The sequence below is a fragment of the Pelodiscus sinensis genome, chromosome 1 (assembly GCF_049634645.1).
Source record: "Pelodiscus sinensis isolate JC-2024 chromosome 1, ASM4963464v1, whole genome shotgun sequence".
NCBI classification, from domain to species: Eukaryota; Metazoa; Chordata; order Testudines; family Trionychidae; genus Pelodiscus; species Pelodiscus sinensis.
In genome coordinates, this window is record NC_134711.1 from 225,218,584 (window position 1) to 225,231,298 (window position 12,715).

The 12,715-nt window shown below is 47.7% G+C and overlaps 1 protein-coding gene across 2 annotated transcripts in view; it reads left to right on the forward strand.

The window, feature by feature from the left end:
• The first annotated feature begins 325 nt into the window (after positions 1-325).
• SLC9A7 (solute carrier family 9 member A7) overlaps positions 326-12,715 on the forward strand; it is a 124,007-nt gene continuing 111,617 nt past the window's right edge. The window contains exon 1 of one of the 2 annotated variants that reach the window (XM_075916197.1): positions 326-700. In XM_075916197.1, coding sequence (XP_075772312.1) covers positions 457-700 — 244 coding nt within the window. In that variant the 5' untranslated portion in view covers positions 326-456. The remainder of the gene's footprint in view (positions 701-12,715) is intronic. The other variant, XM_075916189.1, reaches the window with a different exon arrangement.

A 12,715-nucleotide genomic window follows, 5' to 3' on the forward strand; every position in this document is an offset into this window, starting at 1 on the left:
GGGAGAAAGTGGAGAATTTGGATACTCTAGATAAACAGGTCCCAGCCACCGCCCGCCCGCCCATGTCTAGCCAGTCCCCAGCCCTGATACCGCACAAAGGCAATGAACGGGTCGCTCTCGTCCTGCCGGCTGTCGCTAGACTCCCCCAGGCTGCCCCCGCAGCGCAGCGCCGCATGAGCCCCCAACAGCCGGCTCCAGCGAGCTCTGCCCCCATCCGCTTTGGACGTGGGGAGGAGGCCTGCGCCTTTAAGAGGCCGGGCAGGCGAGGGGGCGGCTGGCTGGCTGGCGGCGTGTCCCGTGTGCGCTGCCGAGGGATCCTGCGCACTGGAGCTGTGCCCTGCTTGGGCAGGCTGCGCGCACACAGCCCCAGCAGCCGCAGCCCGGGGCTCGCGGGCCGCCCGCGGGGCTCAGCTGCAGGCAGCGCAGCGGGCGAGTGGGGGCGGCTCCCCCGCAGCCATGCGGCTCCCCCTGCCGCTGCTCCTGCCCCTGCTGCGGGCCGGCGGGCTGCGGGCAGAGGAGCGGAGCAGCAGCGCCATGGAGGAGATCGCCACGGAGCAGGAGGCGGAGGAGAGTCACCGGCAGGACAGCGTGAGCCTCCTGACCTTCATCCTGCTGCTCACCCTCACCATCCTCACCATCTGGCTCTTCAAGCACCGCCGGGTGCGCTTCCTCCACGAGACCGGCCTGGCCATGATCTATGGTGAGCTGCCCCCGCCGCCCCGCTCCAGTGTATGCCGGAGGAGAGGGGGCGGGGAGGAGAGGAGACACGGCTGCTGTGAGCACCCCCCGGGAAGCGGGGGCCAGGCGGGGGAGTGTCCCGGGCAGCTCGCCTGCCGCTGCTCCTTCCCCTCTGCTTCCCCCGGGAGCTCGGACCCAGCCCTGGGAATGAGATGCCGGGGCCAGGGATGCCTCTGGCCCTCTCTGCTCCTGACCTGCTGTCTGCTGTGCGCCAGGTTCCCCCTCCCCGCCAGGGCCTAGCCTTGGGAGTGGGGGCCTGCGCCCCCCCAACCCCGCCCCGGGGGCAGATGGGCTGGACGGGAGCGAGGGACCCCGCTTCAGTGTTGTGCTCCCACCCATGAAATGGGCTAAGGCCGCGACTGGTCGGCGTGAGGGAAGCAGAGCAGCCAGCTGTTTGGGTGTCACGCTGGGCTCGGCGGCGGGATCGTAGGCAGGAAGGTGGAGGGAGCCACCTACAACAAGGCGGCTCCGTCTGAGAGGGCGGAGGTGGTGTTCTTATCTGCTCCTTTCTCAAACATGCGCTGTCTGCTGGAGCAGTCAGACACCATCCGAAATGCATGCGGCTGGGCTCTGCTTTCTGCAATGTGCTGCCTTGTTGTCAAAAACTTCTAGGGGACTCGGGAATGCAAGAACAAACAAACCCAAATCTAATCAGGGTGAGCTGCCTTGTATGGCAGTTGACAAGTCCTCAAAAAAATCCATGTCAGACCAATAAATCCCCGATTGCATCACTTGTCTTTTGTGACTTTTTTTCGGCAGCTTAGCTTGGAGACTAGCTTTGACCCATAGAGAAGGAGAAAAAAATAATTATCCTTGCAAGTTCATAACATGCGGAATAGTATTGGCAATGAACAGTTCTTTTCCCAGGCGGGCTGCATCTAGACTAGCCAGTTTTTCCGGAAAATCAGCCGCTTTTCCGGAAAAACTTGCCAGCTGTCTACACTGGCCGCTTGAATTTCCACAAAAGCACTGACGATCTCATGTAAGATTGTCAGTGTTCTTGCGGAAATACGATGCTGCTCTCGTTCAGGCAAAAGTCCTTTTGTGCAAAACTTTTGCGCAAAAGGGCCAGTGTAGACAGTTCAGATTGAGAAAATGGCCCGATCGCGAAAATGGCGATCGGGGCTTTTTTGCGGAAAAGCGTGTCTAGATTGGCATGGATGCTTTTCCGCAAAAAGTGCTTTTGTGGAAAAGCATCCGTGCCAATCTAGACACTCTTTTCCGAAAATGCTTTTAACAGAAGACTTCCGTTAAAAGCATTTCTGGCAAATCATGCCAGTCTAGACACAGCCTATGTGTATTTGGCATAGGTGTGCTCTGTACCACCTCCATGGTTGTATTATGGCATTTCTGTATTAGGGATATTAAATATCAATCAGTTAATTATGCATTCTTCTAAGTTACTCTACTATTCTATAGTGGGGGTGGGCGCAGCCAGTGCACCCTGGTTCCACTCTGGAGGAGACTCCTGCCTCTTTGTGCTGCTGCCTCTGTATGTGAGGCAGCAGCACAGGGTACCTGGTGTGAGTCCGCTCCCCTTGCGGACTAGCTGTCTGTTGCCCCATGCTGCTGCCTTTGATACAGAGGTAGTGGCAGGGGATGACAGCAACCCCTGTCTGGGTAGGGTAGGGGCTGAGCTTCCGGACCCAGTGTGAGCTGGAACTGAGTTGGGCTGCCTGGCTCCTAATGCACTTTAAATGCATAGCTGCAGCAGAGGTAGATCTCCGACTGTGCAAGCCAGGCTGCTGTCTAGCCCTGCTAAATGATTTACTGGTGGGGGAGGAAGGGAGAGAAGGGGGTTTAATGTTTGTAGTCTATAGCATTAACATATAAGCTTTTGCTTCTTGGTTAATTGACTACACTATTACATCCCTAGTGTGTTTAACACATAAAAAGGTTTTGGCTTTTTAATCAGTTTATCTGATTTTAGGAAGTTAGCGTCCTAAGACAATTTATTATATATTTCTTGTAGTATGTGTACACAGGTCATCTCCATCATTGCTTTGAACTATAACTTAAATATTGCTGCCATGGTGAGTATTGCACAAGATAAAAAGAAGCATCATTAAAGGTTCATATGCCCTGTCCTGGTAACTGATGGCCAAGGAGCTGCTATTTTGTTTTTACTAGCACCCTGTAGTTAGGAACTGATTGCTATAGAATTGGATCACAGGAAACATTTACACAGTGCATCTTAAGCCCTCTTGGTTGAATAGGCAATGAAACAAACAGAACATGTTCTTTAAAAAAATCCAGCTGTAAGACAAAAATAACTTACACAACAGAACAGATGTTCACACCTACACTCTGTGTAGCTGTTAATTCAGATATGCTTAGTTCCACAATCTGCTATAATTAGTGAGTGGTGCAAAGGTCTGCAAGTAAACCTGTACTGATTCTTGACAGACACACTCACTCAATTACTCAGAGAACACAAACTTTTAGTTACTCAGAGAGTTACTCAGAGAACACCAACAATTTTGACCATAAGATGTCATCCTTTTAAAAAATTACTTGTCTGTTTGTGATTGGTTACTCTTACTGCTGTTGGAACTTTTTTCTTTCATTAGGTAGACCAGCTCTGGTATCATAATGTGAAACACCTACTTAAAATTTGCATGTAATAAGCACAGATAAGAAATTCTACACACTGGAAAAATTAACTTTTCTTCCCTGATGAGTACTAATTTATATCTGATTGCTTGTTAAAAGCAGTGGAATTTTCCTCTGCTGATGTTTTTGTTAACCTATCCCAGTCTCCTCTTAGTCACTGGTATCTTGCTGCATTGCTGTGCATTTCATTTTTACACACTCTCTCTCTCAAAGACTGGCAAATATTTGCTAGCATAGTACTACTTAGCACTTGAATAACACTTTGGAGGTATCAAGCACAGTACAAACATAGCACAGTACAAACATTAATTAATTAGAAAGTAAAGATTAGGATCGTATCATATGCATGTTACACTGTTACTGTCTTAATGCTGTTATTTTAGAACTGCTCCAGGTGGGAGTATTTTGCAACAGCACAATATTCTAAATTTAAGTGTGTATTTTTTTTCTTTTTATTGTATATGGAATAACTTCACATTCATGAAGGATTAAAATACCTATTGATTTTTAAAAAACCTATTGTAGGGGTTTGTGTTTACTACATTTCTAAAATACGCACAACATTTATTTACAGGATACCAAGGGCATTTGAATGTATCATGCTTAACTCTTGAGGTGCATTTTGACAGAAAATGGGGAAACAGCAGTACTTCAATTAGAAAAAAGTTGGATTTTAATGAAATGCCATACATTTACTATAACTTTTAGGCCTTAATAATTAAGATGGTTCGCTGGCTTCTGATCTTATACAGAAAATTTCATTTTCTGTATTCATAAATATCAGGAAATATTCAGTATTGTAGGGTTTTTTTGTACCAAAAGCAGAAACGTCAGGGGAAATGTCAAAACATTTAATTATTGCATGATCCTTGTGCTTGAGGAAAATACGGCTATTGTTAAAATCGTGTTTTCAAAGTGCAATTGTTAAAAGATGTAACATTTGGAATGCATAGATGAGCCTCTCTGTTCCAAGATCATAATATATGATGGTTTTGGTTGCTTTGAAACATCCTCTTGCCATGATACAGCAGATTTCTCTGGGGAGAAAGATTTAAATGAGTTTGCAGGGGTTTTTGCAGATGTTAATCTTTATGCCAGTAAAGCTATGCCAGGGTCTGTATCACATGATTTAAAAATATTTAAGGCTACCTTAAGAAAAAAGCAAACTGTGTTGTATAGAATATCAGAATTGTAAAAATATACAAACTATATCAAAATTACATAATTCCAATAGCAATTTCTTCCTTTTGCACATACATTCAAGCAAAGATAATAGCTAAGCTGAGAGGCATTTGGTGAAAGCTGATATTTGAAGAATATTTAAGGAATATAAAACAACACAAGTAAATTGGTGTGTGTGTGTGTGTATATGTGTGTGTGTGTGTGTGTGTGTGTGTGTGTGTATACACACACACACACACACACACACACACACACACACACACACACACACAGGCAGTCCCCGGGTTACATGGATCCGACTTACATCAGATCCCTACTTACAAACGGGGTGAGGCAACCCTGCACTAGCTGCTTCCCCCCAGCAGACCAGGGAGACGCGGAGCGGCTTTTCTCAGCAGACACCTCAGCTTGAGAATAAAGGATTGAGGGAAGTGAGGTGTGGGAGAATAAAACTGAGCTCTGGAGAAATGTTTGGCTAGAGTTTCCCCTACAATATGTACCAGTTCCGACTTACATACAAATTCAACTTAAGTCCGTATCTTGTACGTAACCCGGGGACTGACTGTATATATAGATACCCTCTCCTCCACTGTCTGCATACACACTCCATCCTTGATCCAAAGAGCTTTCAATCTAATAAAATGAAGCTCAAGCAAATATTTCTGATTCTGACTTGAATATGTGGGTGTCACTGCTGTATAAATCATTTAATACCAAACGAATCATAAAGGTGCATGAGATTTTTATCAGTATAGGTTCTAAACCATGTATATTAGATGCTAGCACTATTAGCTCTAATGCTGGGTTCAACACCAAATAGGTTCCCCATAAAATTTAACTTTAGTAAGAAAGGAAGCACTCCAAAGTCTCAGATGGCTGTATGGGAGTACAGTTTGGGAGCCTGGTCCAGCACCATCGGGACGTGACCAGTTCTGAATGAGAGAATTTGCTGGACCAAGCCCAATTTGCCACCGGCGCCCAAGCCCATCACCTGCTGCTGACAGGCTGCCCCAGCAAGCATCATTCCTTGCCCTCCCTCACCCCCAACCTGACTGGGCTCCTTGTCCAGCTGCTACTGACATCCTGGACAGCAGAGGCTCCTGCCGCAGGACTCCAGCCCTGCGTATCTAGGGGCAGCTGTTGGGCTTTGGCCTGGGCCCACGCTCCAGGGGTCTGTTGAGGGGATCTGGCTCCAGCCCCATGCTCCAGGAGGCTGCTGTGGTGCTCTAGCCCTGGGGCTGCTGCAGGGCTCCAGCGGGCTGCTGCAGGCCTCCGTCCCCATGCTCCAGCGGGCTGCTGCAGGGCTCCGTCCCCATGCTCCAGCGGGCTGCTGCAGGGCTCCGTCCCCATGCTGCCACAGAGTGTGACTCCAGCCCCGTGCTCCAGGAAGCTGCTGGGGAACTCTGGTCCCGTGTTGCCACAGGGCTCTGGTCACAGTCCCGAGCTCTTAGAGACTGCTGCAGGACTCCAGCCCTGTGCCGGTCTGTGCTGGTGGGGGACTCCAGCCTGTCCCTGCATTACCATGGGCTGCTAGAGGCTGCCGGAGGGCTCTGGCTCCAGTCTCGTGCTGTCCCTCCTGCCTTTAGACTCCTGGTTCTTTGGTCCAGGAGCATCTGTGGTCCTGCCGGATGACAGCTGTTACCTGACCAGAGAATGTCGGTTTTTGGAGGTACAACCTGTAGTTGCTTAAGCTACCAATGTACATTTGTAAAATAAGTAGATTTGCATTCTTTTTCACTCATTGGGATGCTAACCTCTAGGCTGTTGGCCATAATTGTTGGTTATGCTTCAAAGAATACGTTTGTCCACAAGAGCAGAGTTCTTGGAGGTCCTTGCAGAGTCCATGTTTGATGAGGCCACTGCCATGCCTGGATTTGCCTTTTTCCCCAATAACTTCACATTACTGGCTGACTTGATTCGAGAATACCAGAACCACTGCAGTCCTACCATGCTTTGAAATTCCCTGCTTTGTCAGTCTCCTCAGTGGAAGCTATTGCTACTTGTGTATCTGTATTAGGTTCTGATTGAATATGCCCTCTTGCCATTTAATATTCTTGAGATATGAAATGGTTTGTGGTTTCGTATATGACTCTTCATACTGTAAACCATATTTTTCATAATCCTTTGTCACAGTTGCACCTTAAATCCCTTGTAGTTTACCTTGAATGCAGCCCTTAGATAACAGGTTTGGCTTCCTTAACATCACCCTGGGTGGAACCATGCAGTCCAGTCATTTGTAGACTGGATCTTGAGGCTGCAGCCCATCGCTTATTGCCTGCATTAATCTGACAGGCCAGGCTCAGTTTGGTACTTGTTACTACTTTTACTTTGGGGACCTGTATCCAATGAGTTGGTTAAAGCAACCCAGGAACAACATCTTCAAAACAAAGCATTAGTTATTAATTCCTTCAAAGGTTCAAAGTGCACAGAACAAAGGCTAAAAACTGTAAAAGGCTTTAAGCATTGAATTTGCACCATCATCTTTCCTTGCCAGATTTGGAAAGTTTTCCTGAGCCCAGCTAACCCCTGTCTGGTTGGGAGAAACAGCTCGTTTTGCTTGCCACCTGCTCTTTCTGTGGCTTGGCGTGTTCCTTGCAGGGATGTAAATGTTTAGTTATTTAAACGATTAACCAATAAGACTGGGTTTATCAGTTAATCCTAACGATTACATGCACCTCCCCCCTTGCTGTCTCTGTATCTTAAAAGCTGGCTCCCCATCTGTGCCAGCTCCTGTGGAGCTGCCTTCCCCCCCGCGATGCTGCTGTCAGCCGACGGTCAGGGCAGTGTGTGTGTGTATGTTTCCGAGAAAAGGTTTAACGTCCGTGCCTTTACTGCTAGGACCGGGGTCCCATCGCAGAGGGTGGCCAGCAGGCCAACAGACGCCCCGTTATATAGGAAGAGCTTATTACATCTTAGATTTCAGCTGCTAGAATTTCATAATTCCTTCGCAGCGGGCAGCCTTGGAGAAAGACTGAAAGATGCCCCAGTGGATCCTGTCACCTGGGAGTGACACAGATCCAAACGCCCAAGCTCTCCCTATGTCTGTCCCTTTATGACCGGCTGAAGTTCTTTTAAAATTGTGCTTGGTTCTGTTACAGCAACTGAAGGAGTCAGGTTAAAGCTTAAACAGTTACAGGTTTATTGAGGAAGCTTATAAATCATATGGTTGCAATGGCTATTGTTCTATTTCTTAACTGCTAGCAAAATATAGGTCTTAAAAATGGTTACAAAGAAGATAAAGATAGAAAAATAGAAATAATGGTACCAAGTAACAGCTTACTCTTTCTATGTGTACACTTAAGACAGAGGACCACATCCAGGTACCATTTTTACCCCCTTCTGTGCCTCTCGACTCCAGCATGTCAGGCCAGGGCCGGTCCCTCAATTCCTAGGAAAGACGAAAATACGAGGTGGGCGTCCCCATAGAACCTCGGGAGGTCAAACACCTAACCCGACCAGCAGGTAGAGGGTAGAATGACACTCAAAGTGAGTGTGTGCTGGGCCCATCTTATATAATCATGGGGTCACGTATTTTCTCTTTCTTATCTGTAATGCCAATTGATGCTGGTCTGTCTGCTGTGAGACCAGTTCTTACAAGGAAGTTGTGAACTTAATTTACACTTGTAAGAGAGAATTGAGATGATTAAATTTTGAAGTACTGGACATTGTTTTCTCAGTGGGAAATTCCTCTTCCTGGGACTGTGTGTGTTCGAATCAACATAGGTGCCAGCCGCAGCCTCTAGGCCAGCTTATTGACTTAGCTGCTCTCTATCCACATATCTGTGTTTCAGCTTCTCAGGATCAGATGAGCCAGCATAGACTATGCTGATATTATTGCTCCTTCTCTGCCCTGTGCTTCAGAGAGGCAAATAAGATGGATGATATGGGGTTAGTATGTCTGGCTACAGCTGCCTACGATAGAGAGGCAGCAGTACGGAGGTTGGGGGAGGAACAGGTGGGAGATGGTACATGCGGGAAGCCCAGCTGTCTGCTTCCTCCACCCCACCCACACTGCTGTCTTCCACAGAGGCAGAAACTCAGGGGATGGGGGAGGAGCCAGTACATGCGGGGAGCTGGCTTCTGCAAAGCCACCTGCCCTCCCTACCTCTCACAGACAGCAGCATGGCAGGCAGGAGGAAGCTAATGCTCAGGGGGAAGCTAGCTCCTGCACTGCTGCCTCTGATAGCGTGGCAGCAGCATGGAGGGGGAAGCCAGGAGCTGGTACACATGGGAAGTTGGCTATCCACACTTATCGGCTCCCACAGAGCCACCAGTCCCCCGCACTGCTTCCTCTTTATCAGAGGCAGCGGGGTGGGGGACAGTCAGGAGGGAGCCAGCTCCTTGTGAGCATTGGCTCTTGTCTGTGTCTCCCCTCCCCCTCCCACCATGTTAATGTGTAACCGCTAAAAATTCCAGCAGTTACATGTTTATACAAATACCCGTTAGTTAACATCCCCCGTTCCTTGCCAGCTTGTCAGCTCTCTCTGGCTCTCTGAAAAGCCTCTGGCCACTCACTCAGCTCCTTCCCTTGTATAGGCCCAGTGTTCTGCAGTGTCTCTTTATTCCCTTCAGTCTCTCTCTGCTTAGCCTTGGCAAAACAGCTATTTCACTTGGTGCTGAGGAGCTGCTGCTTCGTGTTGGTGAGCCTGGCTTTGTGTTGATTGGGATGTTACGCTCTTATGTCTTTCCTGCCTGGTTCCTTTAGCTACTCTTCTGATCTAACTTCATAGCAAGTAACCCATCATAAACACGGAGTGATGTGCCGTAATGAGAACAAAATACAAATATTTTCACACCTGTAATTTATAATTTTAAGATTAAATAATAAGTGTTGAGCCATGGACATCTCCCACAAGTACTGGAGGGCTTCTTTGACAGGCTTTTAAAAATACTTTGTATCTGTAACAAAGTGCATTACGTTGGATTTCAGATGGCTAGTAGTTGTTAATCAACTGCAATTCTACAGTTACATCTGTAACCCTTTTTCCCAGTGGCACTGACAGCAGCAAGAGTTGGGTTCAATATCTAGGGCAGTGACCTCAGTGGTTCAGGAGACAAATTAGGCATCAACATGACCCAAAAGAGCCACAGTAAAGTGAATTTTGTTTCATTTACTCCAGAGCTATATATTCAGAGCCATCCCTAGGGAGGTACCTCACCCAGGGCATCCCCTCCCCCATTGCAGGCCCTGACCTTTCCCCAAGCCTTTCTCATGCTCTGTACCTGCTCTGCCCCTTCCCCTCATCCGAGCAACATGAGCTGGGGATTAATAGGGGGCCTGATGCCATGGGGTAGCAAGGGTCACCTCCCACCCTCACTGTGTGGTTGGTGTCAGTGTGAACCACCAGTCTGCTTGACCCTGAGCTGTTGCCCTCTCCCAGCCCGCCGCACTTGGCTTCACTGAAGCAGCAGAAAGCAGAGTGCCCTCGGGCCAGGGTGCTCCCCTTCCGACTTCCATAGTGGGGTGGAGGGCAGTGGGCTGGGAGAGGGTGGTGGAGTGAAGCCGCTGGGTCACTCTGGCTCCCAGTGCTGGGGTGGGTGTGGGGTGACCCCCTGCTGCCATCCTGCCCCAGGCCCCTCGATAATCTCTTGGGCCTTGTCCATAGGACAGTTGAGGCAGATGCTGCAAGGCTCTCCAAACGCGGGGCCTGGGTGGCCATCGGAAACCATCCTATGGACTGCATGGCTCTGTATGTATTCATGTTTGAACCGTATAATGGGGGAAATACTTAAGTCATTTTTCCATAAGAGTAATATAAATTATTTTGTCTACTACAGTCGGTTAATTGCATAGTAAGAGCATCCTGATTAGTTAATAACTTTGCTTTAATAATTAAATCACACCACATTTTAATATATTGTGCTGCAGTGAGATTCGGAAGACACATGAAAGAGCCACTTGCAGCTCATTAGCCTTTAAGTATCCCTGGTCTAGAGTTTCCTCTTAACAATACAAAACAGAACTGACTTGAGCTCATGCCCAGTAATAGGGGAAAACATGCCGTATATGGGAGCACTAAAAAAAGGCACTACTTCCCTCTTGCAAGCACTGAATCTGTGTATAACAAAAGAACTTTCAATAAAAGGAACCAGGCAGAGTTTGGGGAAAATGCCACAACCACATTCAAAAGCAGGTGACTGAAAGCAAAATCCAACCCTACAGTGTGTTGGGCATGGTCCTTTGCTTCAATTTCTCACCTTGGGGTAGGAAGGTCTGATGAATGAATGTCCTTGTAACACACCACTCTCGTCTTGCACCACTGCATTACACACACAGCTGGCTGTCCTGGATTAGTCACCACCTGAGTTTAGAGGTGAGTCTGCAAGGGACCCCTCCCATCCCAGGAAAGAAGTGATTGAGGTCAAGCAATGTTTCCGTGGCCACTGCATGCCTCTGCAACTGGCTGTTTGCTGCTGCTGTTGCTGGTCATGTGCTGCTGCTATTGGACACTCACTGCCTCTTCTGTGAGCCTACGTTCTGAGGTTCTACCACTTAGCCCAGGTCTTCAGTGTTGTTAGCTCTCTGTGATTTCACTGGCTTCAGGGAATCTCACTGCTAGTATAGCCACTGCATTGTCTTGCCTTCCTCTTGTAAGCCATAGCCCCATGACCTCCTTACGGTGAATCAGCTCTGGTAATTACTGACCAGAAATAACGACTCCAATTGAGTCTAATTAGCTCCCGCTCTTAAACAGTGGAGGAGGAAAGGCCAAATAGCTTCTAGGACACTGTGGGCAAAGGCCAGTCCACCTGTATCCACCCCCACTTTCCTTCATTGGAATGTGTCATCCCTACACTCTGCTTAGAAAGTAAGGTTCAGATTAGGGTGACCTCCCACCCCCAAATCAAGGCAGGGTAAATACAGTTCTGCTGCTTTTTACTCATACAATATAGACATCATCATTTTATAATCCCTGCACTTAATGCTAAAGTGCTTTGTAATCCAACATCAAGCAAAAGCGACTATATTGGCAAAGTGGCTAGATCATGCTTTGTACCTAGGCAGAGTAGGTATAGCTATGCAAACAGGATCTGTTGCTAAAATCTCTTCCTGACCCCCCTGCTGCTAGGTGTGGTAGGGCTAATGTGGACCCTGCTTGCACATCTCTTACATTATAAGCTCCTAAAGCAGGGGCCTCCAGGTGCTTTCTTTACCTGCATGGCTGCAGGCACGGCTGCTCGCAGGTCCTGTTGGCCATGGTTTGCCATTCCCAGCCAATGGGAGCTGCAGGAAGCAACGGCTTGGATGGCTCCATTTCCCTCTGCTCTCATTGGCTGGGAATGGCAAACCATGGCTGACAGGAGCCATGAGTGGCCATACCTGCGGATACGCAGGTAAATAAAGCATCTCTTGGGCCCACCAGGGGCTAACCTTGATGAACTGTGCCCAGCTCTTGGGTCGCCTCATGCCCACCCTTGCCTTAAGGACAGGAGATGCCATTTACTACATGGCTTGTAAAATGCAGAGTAAAGCTGAGCATTGACTTTTCTTAGGCCTCTGTGCCATGGTATAAACATTCAGTAATCATGTAAGGTCTACTTCAACTGCTCCTAAACGGCACCTGTGGTACTTCTCTTGAAGTCTGTGAAAGTACCCTGTATGTATGGAGTAGTTATGTATTTGGCACTTTTTTTTTCAAATATGGCTTTTTTGTGTGTGCCTCAAATCTTGGGTGCCCAGCATGAAAGGATGTGACACTCAGTGGGTGGATGAATGAACTTTTCTGAAAACCAGGACTCTTGAACATGTGTTTTGTGTTAGACCCCCAAATTACTAGGTCCATTTGAAAATTTGACTTGGACTCCGCTCTGTATGCAAAAGGAAATCAAAGGCACTATAGGACTTGATATTTGCAAACTGCTATTCCTGTTTTTCATATACCTTCATATACATTCATATGCTTCCTGTCTTTCATATATGTTCAGATAGTTTGCTCTTGTGCTTTTAATCTCTCTTAAAAAAACAAAACAAAAAAAACCCAACTTGCCAGCTCTCATAAACTCCCCCGCCCCAGACTTACTCTCTAAAGATATGTCTACGCTGCACGGCTATCCCGCATATTCACAAGCTGTCTGTTATTTTTAAATATTTTTTGAAATAACGGGCACGCTATTTTGGTATCCCAGTAAACTTGGTTCCACGCAGGTTAAGGGATGTCTTGAAATAGTGCGTTATTTCAAA